The 16,768-nt window shown below is 45.4% G+C and overlaps 1 protein-coding gene across 1 annotated transcript in view; it reads right to left on the minus strand.

Moving 5' to 3' along the window:
• Positions 1–1,163: 1,163 nt before the first annotated feature.
• LOC141047254 (uncharacterized) overlaps positions 1,164–16,768 on the minus strand; it is a 70,955-nt gene continuing 55,350 nt past the window's right edge. The window contains exons 2-7 of the mRNA XM_073542256.1: positions 10,235–10,383; positions 9,926–10,105; positions 9,720–9,843; positions 9,539–9,636; positions 9,250–9,340; positions 1,164–2,376 (exon numbers count right to left, since the gene is read on the minus strand). Coding sequence (XP_073398357.1) covers positions 1,358–2,376; positions 9,250–9,340; positions 9,539–9,636; positions 9,720–9,843; positions 9,926–10,105; positions 10,235–10,312 — 1,590 coding nt within the window. The 5' untranslated portion in view covers positions 10,313–10,383 and the 3' untranslated portion in view covers positions 1,164–1,357. The remainder of the gene's footprint in view (positions 2,377–9,249; positions 9,341–9,538; positions 9,637–9,719; positions 9,844–9,925; positions 10,106–10,234; positions 10,384–16,768) is intronic.

The following is a 16,768-nucleotide window of genomic DNA, read 5'->3' on the forward strand; positions in this document are numbered from 1 at the left end:
ACTGCCGCTGCTATATATTTTCGCAATGGACTGCAAAGCACTAAGCCCTGCCTAGAGACTGTATTCAGCCACCCCCTGCTCATGCAATTGTCCCTCGCTAGGATAAATGCAGAATGTATGTGATACTGTACTGTACAAATACTAAAGCACAAGATTAGCCTTTACAAGGACTGTTAATATGATGGTTCAGCTTCAGCACCAGTATCAACACTACAGAACTCTGATTTGTTATGCTGTGCACACACAGGCCTGTACAACCACTCTCTTCCTCCAATAAGAACTGTCCCTGAGCTATGCACTGGTGTCAGTGTGCCAAGCGTGGCGTCACCTGTTCTTTTATAATCCCTGATTGTATAATAAGGCCAGCCAACCACAGTAATGCCACTACTGAGATGGCTCTGGCATTACAGTGACTGGCAGGCATTCCCCTGCATGTTTATTGGCTGTGTAACAGACACCAAACATGTGGAGTGGGGATTCGAACTTCAAATCCGAGCAATGGCTAATGCTCACCGAGTATTTCTAAGCACCCAGATGCTCAAGTGATATACGAGTATCACAGAGCATGTTCGCTCATCCCTAGTAATTATCTTTTCTCATTTAATAGTATGGGTTATTTTTGATGGTCAACAAAATACGATTTTCTAGTAATTTATTTTTCACACTCTGCTGTAGGTATGATAATGGTTCCTCTGTGTGGGATTTTTGATGTTTAAAGGAGATGTCCACTACTTGGACAAACCGTTCTCACTGGAAAAAGAAAAGATTGATCCAGCTTCTACTCTACAAATCCAAGACGTTTAAAATGATTAATTCTTTATTTTTTCAAAGTTAAAATATAGTCATATCAATAAGTCTTTTTCTTTCTTGGTTGAAACATGTAGGAAAAATGTATTTAAAAATCATAGGGAACATAGGGAAAAGACTAATAGAATACCAAATGCGTTTCGAAAGCGAGTTCTTAAACTTGGTTCACTGTCTCCACTTTTGGACATATCAAACAATAAGAGTAAGTAAGAGAGCAGCGGTGGCCCTAGCTTCTTGTTGATGTTCAATACTTCCAAAGGCAGGAACAGTGAAGCCTGCGCTGATTTTGTAACAACCACACATGAGCACCAGGAACGTGAGTGCCAAGACCACTGGAACGGTACTGGCACGGAAAGTGAGTATGAATATTTTTATTTGAAATAGGGCAAACATGAGGAATGACAAGGGGTTGTCCTAGTAATGGACAACCCATTAAGAAATACAATTTTGGCTAAAACATTTCCAACATTCTGAACATGAAAAAGGCTTCACCCACTTTGTGACTTTTCTGATGTTAAAGAGTTGATTTTAGTGTAAAACATTTCCTACATTAAGAACAGGAAAAAGGCTTCTCCTCTGTGTGGGTTCTCAGGTGGCGATCAAGATTCGCTTTCCGGATAAAACATTTCCCACATTCTGAACATGAGAAAGGCTGTTCCTCTGTGTGAGTTTTCTGGTGCTTAACCAAAGCTGATTTCTTATTAAAACAATTGTCACATTCTGAACATGAAAAAGGCATCTTCCCTGTGTGAGTTCTTTGGTGTATAACAAGACTGCATTTCTGATTAAAACATTTCCCACATTCCGAACATGAAAAAGGTTTTTCCCCTGTGTGAGTTCTCTGGTGTTTAACAAGATTCCCTTTAAAGTTAAAACATTTCCTACACTCTGAACAGGAAAAAGGCTTTTCCCCTGTGTGAGTTCTCTGGTGCGTAACCAAAGCTGATTTCTGTGAAAAACATTTCCCACATTCTGAACAGGAAAAAGGCTTCTCCCCTGTGTGGATTCTCTGGTGCGCAACCAAAGCTGATTTCTCGTTAAAACATTTTGCACATTCTGAACAGGAAAAAGGCTTCTCCCCTGTGTGAGTTCTTTGGTGTATAACAAAACATGATTTCTTGATAAACAATTTCCCACATTCTGAACAGGAAAAAGGCTTCTCCTCTGTGTGAGTTCTCTGGTGACTAACAAGATGGGATTTGTGTTTAAAACATTTTCCACACTTGGAACAAGAAAATATTTTCTCCACTGTGTGATTTTGTGGATGTTTAAGAAAAGACTTTTCGATGGAAAAATTGTTTCCATATTCTGAACATGAAAATGGCTTCTTTGATTTAGGAGTATTTCCATTTTTAATGCTTATTTTGTCACTCTGATTTTCCTTAGTTGTCACTAATGAATCAGAAGACAGGACCTGTTTCAAAGGATCAGATGAGAGATCTTTGCTGTGAAGGGATGATGGTATATCTGGAGTAATGGCAATAACTTCAATTGTATCCAGTGGGATCTCAAAATCATCCGATTTAAAAATTGAGGATGTGAGCTGTCCCTCTGATCTGGTACAGTCATCTGCCAAGATAGAAACCAATTATTATTTTTGAATAAAATATCTTTGAATGTCATTTAACATTTCTACTTAAACTGTCTGTAAAAATGGTAAGTTATGTAAAAATATTGAATTCTTCACCAAGACAATGACATTTCACAGTATAATAGAAAATCTCATAGGATGAATCAGTGGAGCGTGGTGTTCACCTGTTTGTTCATTCTGCCTCCCAAATATGAAATAAAAAGCCACAAAGAAACATTATGTTGATGAACATAATACCAATAAAAACTTCTAGTCATCTAACAAAAAACAAGTCCCCACTCAGGTCCATCACCTGTCAGTGGAAAAACAGAGGTTTCCACATTATTAGTGGCTCAAAGGCTCTTGAAATGTAACATGGCTTCCAATAATCAATCCAGCAATAACCACTCTCCCAAAGTCAAATTTCCCACTCGCTTCTGAGCCTTTCAGTGTGCCAAAACCACATGTATTTGCCATTACTATAGTGAGAAGAACCCACTTAATTTACGGTGCGTGTGTCTCCTGGAGTACAATCAGTGCACTATGTGTTGGGTAATAAAATGGCATATTTGCAATTTTTTTTCTCCCACATCCACTGTGTGCTAATTTCCAGAAAGTGCCTGTGGAATCAAAAATAGTCACTATTCCAATAAATTAGTTCCCTGAGGGTTATAATTTCCAAAATGGAGTCATTTTATGGGGATTTCTACAGCTCTGAGTTTCTGAAATTTTGTCATATTAGGGCTTCTGCAGATGGTGTGTCACATCTCTTCTGGATTCTGCTCCTATGACGTCACCAAATCAAATCATAAGTTAATCTAATTAATGCCACTTAGGCAAAATGAAACTGAACATGAGGTTCTTAGTTTAACATTCTGGTCAGACTGTAAGAAGCCACTAGCACGTGCCGGCGAACCTCTTAGTGAGCAAAAATAGGCGGAACCCCTCTTACAGTCTCCAGCCTTGCAGCACGGGTGCCGTGGCGCACCAGGTACCCACCTGCTGGTTCATTGTCGATCTGGTGGTGGTCAGCACATTACTCCACACCTTTAAGGCTACAGTATTTATGGACACACTGAGATTCGCCGTGACTTGGCAGTAGGTTTCATGAGTCTGATCATAATGTTAAACTAAAAACTTCTTGTTCAGTTGAAGACAGTACATTTTTGCCTAACAGCACTAGACCAACTTGTGATTTTTGGATGTTCAGCTCATGTCTTCTCTACAGCAATAGTATTCATTCAGGTTCTCAATTGCCCCCATATCTATGAAGGACAGAGCTAACAATTGTTTCAGTACTGTATTTTGTTGCAGAAAAATACCGTACAGTTGGCTGCTGTTGCATATTGTGCATTTTTTAAGAATGTCAAAGCGGAAACGGCTGGCCTATAAAATTCCCTTTAAACTGAAGGTTATAAAATATGCTAAAGAGCATGGGAACAGAGCAGCGGAGAGACATTTCGGGCCGCCTCCAACTGAAAAAATGATCAGAGAGTCGAGGAAACAGGAGGATGAGCTGCAAAAAGTCGGAAAAAGCAGATCTGATCTTCGGGTGTGTGGGGAAAAGTGGCCAGAGTTACACATGGACATAAAAGAGTGGATCATACGCCACAGAAATAATGGCCTTTCGGTCTCAATAAAAATGATATTATGCGAAGCCAAGTGAATTGCTGCTGAGAAGACATCGATGACTTTACTGGTTCATCAGTATGTTCAGATTTATGAAGAGATGTGGCCTTGCTATGCGCACCAAAACTAGAATTGCACAAAAAATGCCACAAGAATATTAAGCAAAGATTCTGTCTTTCCACAAGTTCATAATTGACAGCAGAAATAAAAATGGATTTGAATTAGGCCAGATTGGGAATATAGAGGAAGTCCCTCTAACCTTTGACGTGCCATCCAACAAGACTGTTGATGCAAAGGGCGCCAAAACCGTAACGGTAAAAGCTGCAGGACATGAAAAAAACCATTACACAGTTGTGTTGTCCTGCTGTGCCGATGGCACGAAACTGCCACCAATGTTAATTTTTAAAAGAAAGAACATGCCCAAAGAAGCTATCCCATGAGTTGTTGTGCACGTTCACGAGAAAGGACGGATGGACGAGAACGGAATGAGATTGTGGTTTGACTAAGTGTGGTCCAATTGTCCTGAAGGGCTTCTAAAAACCCAGTCCTGTTAGTGCTAGACCAGTTCAGAGCACATATTAGTGAACACACAAAAAAAAGTGTTTATAGAAATGAAGACCCATCTCGCGGTAACTCCAGGGGGGCTTACCAGCCAGCTTCTCGTCATGTCTAAAACCTTGACCATGTGATGTTTCCTAAGATCCTGCACTGTCTGGTTCTGCAATCATCTCATCATGTCTGAAACTCTGATCATGTGACCTTTCCTAGGATCCTGCACTGTCTGGTTCTGCAATCATCTCGTCATGTCTGAAACTCTGATCATGTGACCTTTCCTAGGATCCTGCACTGTCTGGTTCTGCAATCATCTCGTCATGTCTGAAACTCTGATCATGTGACCTTTCCTAGGATCCTGCACTGTCTGGTTCTGCAATCATCTCGTCATGTCTAGAATCCCTGATCATGTGTCCTTCCTAGGATCCTGCACTGTCTGGTTCTGTGATCATCTCGTCATGTCTGAAACACTGATCATGTGACTGCGCTCTGTGATCCTGGAGCATCTGAACTAGGAAGTTCTCCCCTGGTCCTGACCCGGAAGAGGAGGTGCTATGCCCTATATCAGACCGCCCCTTCCTATGCTCAAGGCCTGAGTATTGTGCTGCTTCTCTGCATGGCTGTTTGGTCTGTGGGGTTGCTCCCTCTATTCTGTGCCCTTGCACTCTGCTCTGTCATGCGTCTCTGCACACGCTCCATGCTCGTACTCCATCTCTTGTCCCGTGCCTTGTCTTATGTTTGTCCGTTGTGCCATGTTCGTCTTTGTCCTGCTTGGACTTGTATTCCTTCTGTTATTCTCTGCCTTGCCTATTTTTGCCATGTCTTGCCTTCGCTATACTCTGCCTTGTCCCTCCCTATGGTCTCAGTCTTTGCTTGCTCTGCCTCGCTCTCTCCTATGGTGCTCTGTAGTGCTCCCTGGCACACGCACCATTCCTCCTCTCTTTCCTTTTGTGCTCTTTTCCATGTCTAGCCCCAAGGCTCTCCTTGGCCCGGCTCTGGGCTTCGGCCTACGCTCTGCTGCTAGACTCATTCCTATTGTGCTCTCTTGCACGTTTCTAGGCTAGTCCCAAGGCTCTCCCTTGGCCCGGCTCTGGGCTTTGGCCTATGCTCCGCTGCTAGCTCTGTTCTTGCTCTGTTCTTGTTACGGATTTCTGCCTATGCTTCCGTTCCTGGTTTTGTACTCTGCTTAAGCCCTGCCTGGTTTCTTGTCTTGTCTTCCTTTGCTGCTTCGTATGCTCTTTGCATGCGCCTGGCCTTCCTAGCCTCCTGTTTGTGCCTCAGCCATGCCTGCCTGCTTGTGCCTCAGCCGTGCTCGTCGGTCAGTGTCAGCTGTGTCGCCTGCCATGCCTCAGTCGGGTTCACTGGAGTCTTGCCCGTCTGTCAGTGCCGCAGCCCGATCAGCTAGCCAGTGCCCCAGCCGTGCCCTCTGTGCTCCCTTGCACCTCACGCTGTTTCTGCACTGTGCTCTACGTGCTCTCTTTAGCACACGCAGGCCTCGCCTGCCCATGGCATATCTCCCCGTGCTTCTTTAAAAGTGCGCGCAGGCTTTGCCATGTCCCCTGTCGTGCCCTCTTGCACGCACAGGCCCTAACCCTGTCCTGGAACCCTGACCCTGGCGTGCCTCTCTGCACGCGCAGAACTCTGCCTCGCCTGACCCTGGCATGCCTCTCTGCACGCGCAGGACTCTACCTCGCCTGACCCTGGCGTGTCTCTCTGCACATGCAGGACTCTGCCTCGCCTGACCCTGGCGTGTCTCTTTGCACGCGCAGGACTCTGCTTTGTAACATTGTGCCTTGGCGTGTCTCTACACACTCACTCTGTCTTACCTTGTGCTTTGGCGTGTCTCTTCACACGTACCCTCTCTCGTTTTGTGAACCCTGGCGTGTCCCCTACACATGCACCTAGCCTTGAACCCTGGCGTGTCCCCTACACACGCACCTAGCCTTGCACCTAGCCTTGGACCTTGGCGTGTTCCCTAACACGCACCATGCCAGGATATCTGACGTGCCTCCTTGCCTGAACCCTGGTTTGCCTGCCGGATGCCCGGAACCAGCCGATCGCTGCCAGAGATCGTAAGATGGATGATTGCGGCCTGATGTCCGGAGCTGATGTCCGCAGCCTGATGCCTTGATCATGTCGATCGTTGCCAGCGGTCCGGAGTCCGATGCCATTGTGCCTTTACCTCTACCCAGGTGTGCCACCTGGCACGTACTATGCTATGGACCTTGGCGTGCACAACGCGCGCATCTTGCACGTTTTGCTTGTTTTCATGTTTGCACTGAATGTGATCCTGAAGATCTTAATGAAGATACCTTGCACTTACCTCTTGTCTTGTCTTGTTTCCTGCCTGTCCCTGGTCGTCAGACACTCCCGTAGTGTCTCCCTGAGCCGGCCGTCTGGTCCCAGCAGTCGTGGTGGCTCACCCCCTTGGTCTTGCCCCTGACACTCCCTGTACAGGGGGTGGGTTCTCACTAGGTCAGCTCGCCCTAGGTGGGTGGGTGCCACGGCCCAGAGCGTCCACTCTAAAAAGGAAAATGGGCTCAGCAGAAGCTGAGTCTGTCACAGATGGTTTGCTTTATGAGGACAGTGGAGAAAGTGACACTAATGTCTGTGAAGACCTGAGCTTCCTAGACTCTAACAGCAGTGATGAGGAGTTCCTGGGATTCCCTGACTAGAAGATTGCGGGGCCTGAGGATTAAAGTTTCTCCTCACTTGTTAGCCAGAACATAGTTCGTGCTGTTACTTATGGTACATGGGACTGTTCTTACATGTTACCCACAATGCTGCTGCTGATTATACTATGTTAAAACAATATTTTGTTATTTAACTAAAGGTTTTTGCACATTATTTGGCTCAAAATATTTTTTCTCTTATTTCCCTCCCCTAAAACCTAGGTGCGTCTTTTAATCAGGTACATCTTATAAAGCGAAAAATACGGTATAACGAAAATTTTTTACCACTAACATGAAAAACAATATGTCAAGAAAAAACATTCTTAGAATCAGTGGGATACGTTGAAGCGTTCCAGAGCTATACCTTCACAAACTGACAGTGGTCAGAATTGTAAAAATTGGCCTGGTCATTAAGTAGCAAATTGGCTGTCACTAAGGGGTTAATGTTGTCGATCATAAAAGCAAAGTTTGGCCAGAAAGACTGGACCTGGTCTTGTAGGGACCATATGAGCACATTCAGCAGCACAGAAGGGAGAGAAGGAAGATTCATCCAATAAGATATCAGGGATCTAGGAAGCCAACAGCATCATTACTCTCCGCTTTCTTTTACAGGCCCATCATAATATTTTTCTTCATGTGATTTTCTAACTTGTCAGCACACTATACGTCATGTGACTTCGTAGTTTACAGATCTCGGAAGGTAATGGTCAGTGTCTCCTAATCCCAGGGGGTAGGTGGATCTTCCAGGTTGTAACTTCTATAGAAAAGGATTTAACAATTTTACAAAATAATTTCATTATTTCCAAATGGAGGATAATGTTATGTGGCGCCCCTGAGGCTCAGTCGCCACAGAGGTACTGCACCTTATCCTAAGGTGTGGTGCCCCACCATCCAGGTAAGAAGGGGGCTCCTGACCACGCTTCAACACTTGCACCCCACTCAGTGACCTGAGCCAGCTGGCACGGGAAAGGAAAGAAGGAGAAGGACATTGAACTGAAGCCTGAGCTTCCATAGAAGGGAAAAAACAAGTACGGAATGTAGGAGTAAAAGGGAACACAGAGGACGTGGGTTAGAGGAACAACCCTGCCTAGAAGTTCTAAGCGCAAGGCCGGGGCCCGGTCCCCGAGGTTGTATGAACACTAACGGTTCTGCAGCAGACACTGGTGGAGTAGTGGGCTGTAAATGCACTACTCCCATCTAAGACTTGAGGGCAAAACAGCAACATGGATAGAGAGCCGGGACTTAGGAGTAGAGAGTCCCCAAAGCAGGCTACAACTGTCTGCCGTGCAAGTAGAGTTCTTGGGAACATCTGTCAGGAGGAACTCCAGTGTAACTCAGTACAAGGAGATCTTCACACATAAAGGCGCTATAGAGGAGACGTTCAGAAAAGGCACATAAGTTGGGGGAGCGTGGAAGGGAGCATTCCATCTTGCCTGGAGGTTGACTGAGTCCCTGACCCGGAGGACATGGCACAGAAGCGGGCACTACAGACTGTGAGTAAAGCTTTGGAACTACATGCCCTGGTGTCTTCCATTCCTTCCTGCTTCCGTCCGCCTGGCACTGCTACATCCCATGCGCCAAACACTACACCATCTAAGTGTCTCCACATCCACACTGCCCTGGGACAACAGCCCTGCCTGTGGAGGGCTATACGATCCTTGCTGCACCACACCATCTGTCCCAGAGGATCTGTCTGCAGCGTCGGCTTAACACCTCCCTTGCCGAACACCACAGGTGGCGTCACGAACTATTCATCTAACTACATTCCACCATTCACATCTTGCTATTACTTGGGCGCCCAGGGCCACGGTCCGGTTCACCGCTGCTGTAATATGTCCCACTGATACCGGCCCAGTACCGAGTACCCCACAACCCTGGGAGGGCGACCCAGCTGTGGTCTAGAGGCAAAATGGTGATCACACGATTGAGATACGACCAGAATAGACAATCGATAAAGCAACCACAGCCGGTGACTAAGAAGAATCTGTGACTTCTCTGTATTTAATGGTCACTACTCACCTGGGAAGTCATATGTAGGAATCACCTCTTTACATCGCTCATCACCCCTCACATATGTCTCTGTAGTATTAATTTGGGTCAGATCTTCACCCTGAAACAAATATTGTAAAAGTCACAGACAGATGGAGAAGTCACATCTATGATCAGCTGTAATCCTGCCATCTACACCGTTCTCATCACACAAGTATAAAACATATAATACTAGTGGATAAAACAAGACTGAGCACAAGACCTTCACAGCCGTCTACACATCATAGGTGAGATCTCATGACACCTTCTCTCCATCTACCTGATTATCCTGAGGAACATTGGGATCTTCTTGTTTACAGTCCTGAGGAAGAAGAGGACGGGGACATCTCTCTGGTGTTGTCCTCTTACTGGATAGATCTGGAGGAAACACATACAGGGACTGAATTCATTCTTTACATACAGATAATTATAGGCCGTGTGTATTTAGTCCTGTCTATTACCTGGTGATGTGAGGGGCTGGGGAACCTCCATCATGACGTCCTTGTACAGATCTTTCTGTCCTTCTAAATACTCCCACTCCTCCATGGAGAAATAGACGGCGACATCCTGACACCTTATAGGAACCTGACACATACAATGATACTATCATCCCCCAATCACTTCATAGCGTTACTGTATAATGTCCCAGCATTCCCAGCAGTGTCACCTCTCCAGTCAGCAGCTCAATCATCTTGTAGGTGAGTTCTAGGATCTTCAGGTCATTGATGTCCTCATGTATCAGCGACTGATGTGTAGGCCTTGTGATTGGGCTCAGGGGTCTTCCCCATCCCTCAGACATAGGGTCCTGACACCACTCACTAGAGGTCTTCTTCACTACTGTGTAATCCTGGTAATGGAGAGACACATTAATAAATCTCACTACAGACATTTCCAGAGTCCTCACCTCTCCAGTTCTGTCCATCTGTTATTCCCATAGATAAGAATGATATAATGTGACGCCATCAGAATCTCTCACCTCTCCAGTAAGCCGGAAGAGGATCTCTAGGGTGAGGTGTAATATCCTCTCCACCATCTTGTCTCTGTCCATATCCATTTTGATGGGTAATTCAGGAAAATTCTCTTTTATAGAAGATCTTCACTGAGAGGATCCGATATTGTAGAGACCTGAATGAGAAGATGAGACGATGTAACATCATAAAAATCCTGTGTAATACAATTACTGTAAATATTAAAGGAAACAAATGAGGAGATAGAACGTTTAAATGTTGAATAAATAAGATAGTATGGTATTAACACTGAAGTGCAGAGAGGACCCGCAGCACAGAAACGAATATTATTACTAGGAATAGCGTCAGAGGAAAAAACAAGGTGTTCGGTGGTACCAGGAATATTCTGAGGCTGTGCCATTGGAAATAATTAACACGGTCCAAAATAAGTGCTGGAGGTGCTCAGAACAATGTCAAGTCAGAAAATTACTGATGCTATGCCATTCACAAATAATAATAAGTGAATAATGGCCCAAACAAGTGCTGGGGGTGTTCAGAGCAATATCAGGTACCTGCGCTTTGCACATTTGTAAATATCCACCAGTGGGTTAAGTTGTATTTAGCTTGTGTCTCGATGAGGAGACCCTCCAAGGTAGCGGTGAGTTCTGGAGCTTTGTCCTGGCCGGTGACAAGCTCCCTGGTTGTGCTTTGCTTGGAGCGTGGGCAGCCGCCCTGAATGCTGACAGGGCTTGCCAGAGCCCGCGTTAGCACAGGACCTGTGTGACGTAATTCGCGTCACGTGACTAACAGAGTCACGTGGTGCCCAGCAGAAAGTAACGGAGTGCAGAGAAAGCCAATAGTCCTACGCGTTTCGGAATTACTGCGGATTCCTTCCTCAGGGATGGCTCCTCCTGCGTTCACTGCTGTATATATATCATTGGCTCATTAACTCTTAATTAGTCAAACGCAAATAGTTCGATCTCATTGTTCAGTCCCTTTGGTTTCAGGGTATTTAGTTCAAAAATCCAGCGGGTCTCTTCTCTTGACATCTGATTAATAAAGATACCTCTGCGCCAGTCTTTATTAACTGTTTTGATGCCCATAATTTTAGTTCCATTAGCGGACTCCTTGTGGAATGTTTTAAAGTGTCTTGATAAGGGGTGATTGTCCGCATTGTTCCTGATATTCCTCAGATGTTCCCCAATTCTTTTACAAAGAGGACGTATAGTTCGACCTACATACATTTTATGACAAGGACATTCAATTATATAACCCCTGTGGTGCTACAGGTAATAAAATCCTGGATTTCGAACTGTGTTCCACACTGCGAAGTGACAAATTTTTGTTTTGTGGGGTGTAGTGTTCTGCACATTTTACATTTATGGCAAGGAAAAAAGCCCTTTTTCTGTGTTTTAAAGTTGGCCAATTCAATTATTTGAATGCTTAGGATTTCGCACTGTTGGAGCTACAAGATTGCCCAGATTATTAGCTTTACAAAAAATAAATTTTGGATGTTGAGCAATCTTATCCCCTATTACCATATCTTCCTTTAGGAGCTCCCAATGTTTTTTTTACTATTTTTTTAAGCAATTGAGTATTTGAATTACATTGCGTAATTATAGGGATAGATATGATATCTGAATTTTTTGAATTTTCCAGTTGGCTCTCTGTCCTTTCTCTGATGTTATAGAGAAGTTCTTCTCTGGGGATATTTTTAACCTTAATTTTAATTACCAATAGATAATCCTGTTCATAGTCTTTATTTATAAATTTATTTATGAGTGTGTCAGCTTCCTTGTAATGTGACGGACTTGAGCAATTACGATGTAGTCTCATAAACTGACTGCGTGGCACATTTAACAGCCATCTCGGTTATTCATTGAGATGTAGCTGTTAGAATCAGTTGGTTTCATATATGTGCAAGTTTGAATCCTATCCTGACTAGAGTTCAGCGAAACGGGTCGGCCTAATTCAGAATCTGACGACTTTTGCTAAAGTCGGGTTTTGCCGATCGAAACCCGATCATAGCGTGAGGTCGGCCATGAGGTCGCCGACTTGAGCGCCAAAGTCGAGTTTCAAATAATGCTTCCAGCGCCTTTTCTTATGGCAATCATCAAGGACACACCCTGTGGGCAACGCGATTACGTCGGCAGCGGCCCCCACCATGTTAGAGAAGGGCATGCAAGTGATTGGCTGGCTTTGTGTGGCGTCACAGTGCCTATAAAAGGCCGTTACTGCCATCTTACTTCTGCCAATCTTAGAATAGGGAGAGGTGCTGCTGCTGATTGTGAATAGGGAGAGCGTTAGGCAGGGATGAAGAAAAAAAATAGCTTCTGCTGCTAGTGCTTTTCACTGTACAGTTAGTGTGCAGTGAAAGGGGAGGATTTTTGTTGTGTGCAGCAGCGCTGGTGGTGATTAGGCTGCCTTTTAAGGCTACCTGCTAGCTGCATTGCTGTGTGCACACTGCTGTTCAAACTGCTTTTTTCAAAGCACTCCAACTTTTATTATTTTGCTCTGCTCAGTTACCGAGCGTTCATTTTTTCACACACCGTATAGCGGTGTACGCTCCTCACACACTATCGTGTACCGGCTGGCATCATGGACAAATACAAGCTATCTGTGTGTGACTGTGGAAAAAAAAAAGATTTTCCATTTTTCCAGACCTACACCGTATGGAGCTGTCCGCTTTTCAAACAGTGAAGCTATCTTTGTGTGACTCTGGGAAAAAAAAGAGATTTTCCATTTTTCCAGACCTACACCGTATAGAGCTGTCCGCTTTTCAAACAGTGAAGCTATCTGTGTGTGACTCTGGAAAAAAAAAAGAGATTTTCCATTTTTCCAGATCTACACCGTATAGAGCTGTCCGCTTTTCAAACAGTGAAGCTGTGTGTGACTCTGGAAAAAAAAAAACAGGAGATTTTCCATTTTTCCAGACCTACACCGTATAGAGCTGTCCGATTTTCAAACAGTATCATATATCTGCTGTTTGATTACGGTCAAATCTATACAGAGACAGCGTGTGTCACTCCGTATAAAAATAGACGGAGATTTACAATTTTCCATACAGACACCGTATAGAGCTCTCAGATTCTCAAACAGTATTGTATATCTGCCGTTTGCATTACAGTCACATCTATACAGAGTCAGCGTGTGTGTGACACTCCGTAAATACATATACGGTAATTTCCATTTCTCCATACACTGTATTGAGCTGTCCGATTCTCAAACAGTATTGTATATCTGCTGTTCGCATTACAGTCACATCTATACAGAGTCAGCATGTGTGTGACACTCCGTAAATACATATACGGACATTTCCATTTCTCCATACACCGTATTGAGCTGTCCGATTCTCAAACAGTATTGTATATCTGCTGTTCGCATTACAGTCACATCTATACAGAGTCAGCGTGTGTGTGTGACACTCCGTAAATACATATATGGAGATTGTTAGCTTCACTAAAAACGTATACAGCTGTACACTTCTGATACAGTACCGTATATCTGCTTGTTGGATTACGGTCAAATACATACTGATAGAGCATCTGTGACTAACAAAATATATACAGAGATTTAATTTTTTTAATACACCTTACACAGCTGTACGCTCCTCATACAGTACCATCTCTCTTCTGGTATTTTTGGTACATTTTCCCAAACATGAGGAAGTATGGTGGAAGAGGCCGCGGACGTGGGCAGGGGGGCACAGCTGGTACTGATGGTGGTGGTGCATCGGCTGGTTCTGGCAAAAGCACAATAGCAGCTAACAGCTAAGGCAGGAGGTGTTGAGCCTGCGTTATCATCTGGCACAAGAAGGCATTTAAGGGTCCCTTTTTTGGGAATAGGTAAACCGCTTTTAAAGCTGGAGCATCAGGAACAGGTTTTGGCTTACATTGCCGAAACAGCCTCCAGCTCTATTGCCTCCTCTTCTGAAGTTACAAAAACTGTAAGCACAGAGTTGTCAGTGCAGGCCTCTGGTCAGGAACAACACCTTTCGTTGTGTCCTTCACCCACACCAAAAGTGAAGGATGCTGCAGCACACACTTCAGATTACTCCATGGAGCTCTTTTCAGATACCATTCCTGGGTTATCAAGTCAAATCCTGAATTCCCCAGTCCATGATCAATCTGACATGGAGTGCACTGATGCACAGCCACTGCTAGATGAATCTGCTGGTACATTCACCCACAGCACTACATTGCCCTCACAGTCTACTGAGCCCGAATCAGACCCTGATGAAACGCAGGTGCCCCTTCCCGTATACTATACCACCTTACACGGTGACACAGAGGAAGGTACAGAGGAAGATGCAGATGACATTGAAGACGAGGTCATGGATGACCTAGTTGTTGACCCGGATTGGCATCCATTGGGGGAAGAGGGTGCTGGTGACAATAGGTCAGAACAGGAGAAGGATCCACAGCAAGCATCGTCATCGCAGCAGCGGTTATCCAGCAGGCCTGTAGCTGTCAAAAAACTTGGCAAGAAAACTAAAAGAGTTGCAGGACAGCTTGGCCAGACGGTCAAATTAGCACAGCGTGCAAGCCCTGAAAATTTGTACAATAGAGTGCAGTGTAGCACTTTTTTTAACAAAATCCTACTGATGACGCAAAGGATATATGTAAGAAGTGCCAAAAGACCTTCAGCAGAGGGAAAAATCTAAGAAATTTGAATACCAGTTGAATGCTTAGACATTTAACCAACATGCACTTGCAAGCGTGGACGGACTACAAAAACTCAGGTAGCACATGTGCACCTGCTCCGACTGAAGTTAGCCGGCAACGCTCCATCACTTCCCCACTGTAAGGCCACCGCTAAGCACACCACCAACAAGAAATGTTGAGGTGTCGTTGCTAGGCCAAACCCGTCAGGCAATCACAATTTTCGCGAGGAAACACTGAATCTAGGCCATCAACACCCTCATCATCACCAACCCCTTCTCAGTCCATCATGTCCAATGCTAGTTCCCCCATATGCAGCTCTCAAGTCCAGCTCACCCTACCAGACACTCTGAGTAGGACAAGAAAGTACTCATCCTCTCATCCGCGTACACTGGCTTTGAACGCCTACATTGCCAAACTGATCTCATTAGAGATGATGCCCTTCCGCTTGGTAGAAAGCAAAGCTTTCCGAGAGCTCATGGCCTACACTGTCCACGCTATGACCTACCCAGTCGGCACTTCTTTTCTCAAAAAGCCATCCCTGCCCTCCACTGGCATGTGAAAGACCGCATTGTCTATGCACTAAAACAATCAGTGAGTGGAAAGGTGCACCTCACAAAAGATGCATGGACCAGTAGGCATGGCCAGGGCCATTACGTGTCTATCACTGTGCACTGGGTTGTGGTGGATGCAGGCTCCACAGGGGACAGCGGCGGTGGAACAGTGCTGCCTAGCCCACGGTATAGGAAACAGTTGGCTGTAGGCGTTCGACCTTCCTCCTCCTCCTCCAGAAGCGAAAGCTTGTCGACAGAGCGCAGTCGCACGAGCACTCCATCCACATCTGTCAGTGTTGCACACGAGGTGTCCCACTATCGAACAGCTAGTGGTAAGCGGCAGCAGGCCGTTTTAAAAATGATGTCTTTGGGCGACAGTAGACACACGGCAGAGGTACTGGCCGACTACTTGCATCAACAAACTGAGTCATGGCTGGGCAGTCTACATCTTGAGCCAGGCAAGGTAGTCAGTGATAATGGGTGGAATTTTGTGGCAGCCATAGCCCTTTCAAAACTCACACACATACCTTGCCTGGCTCACACCTTGAACCTGGTGGTGCAGTGCTTCCTAAATACTTATCCGGAGTTAACAGCCCTGCTCCATAAGGTGCGAAGACTGTGCTCACACACCCGTCGCTCAAACGTCCACTCCAGCCGTATGCAGAAGTTGCAGCGATCACTCAACCTCCCCAAGCACCATCTAATCATAGATGTTGCTACAAGATGGAACTCCACCATGCACATGGTTGAAAGGCTGTGCGAACAGAGGCAGGCTGTAATGCATTTGTGGGAGGATACACGGGCAGGCAGTTTGAGGGCAGACATGGAGTTGTCGGGTGTGCAGTGGTCAAAGCTGAAAGACCTCTGTAAAGTCCTTCAGTGTTTTTAGGAATGCACACAGCTGGTAAGCTCAGACGACACCATCATAAGCATGAGCATACCACTTATGCGTCTGCTCATGCAAACTTTGCCGCACATCAAGGATCAGGCGTCTGCAGCTGAGGAGCAACAGGAGGAGGATGGAAGCCTTGATGACAGTCAGCCATTGTCTGGTCAGGGAACTGGCGTGGACGAGTTTGAGTAAGAGGAAGATGAGGAGGATGAGGGGGATGATTGTTTTGGGGAGGAGGATGCTTCTCAGGGGGCAAGAGGACATGTGGGCGTGCCAAGGTCAGGTACAGGGTTTGTGCGTGACTAGAGGGATGTGGATTTGCCAGAAAGTGCTCCTCCACCCACCACTGGCAGCGCAGCATTGACACCTGGAACATTGGCCCACATGTGTGACTATGCCTTGGGGATCCTAAAAAGGGACCCCCGTGTAGTACCAGCAGGTACGCAGGATGCAATG

The sequence above is a fragment of the Dendrobates tinctorius genome, unplaced genomic scaffold (assembly GCF_039654945.1).
Source record: "Dendrobates tinctorius isolate UK_male_01 unplaced genomic scaffold, ASM3965494v1 ptg000126l, whole genome shotgun sequence".
In the NCBI taxonomy this organism is placed as follows: Eukaryota; Metazoa; Chordata; class Amphibia; order Anura; family Dendrobatidae; genus Dendrobates; species Dendrobates tinctorius.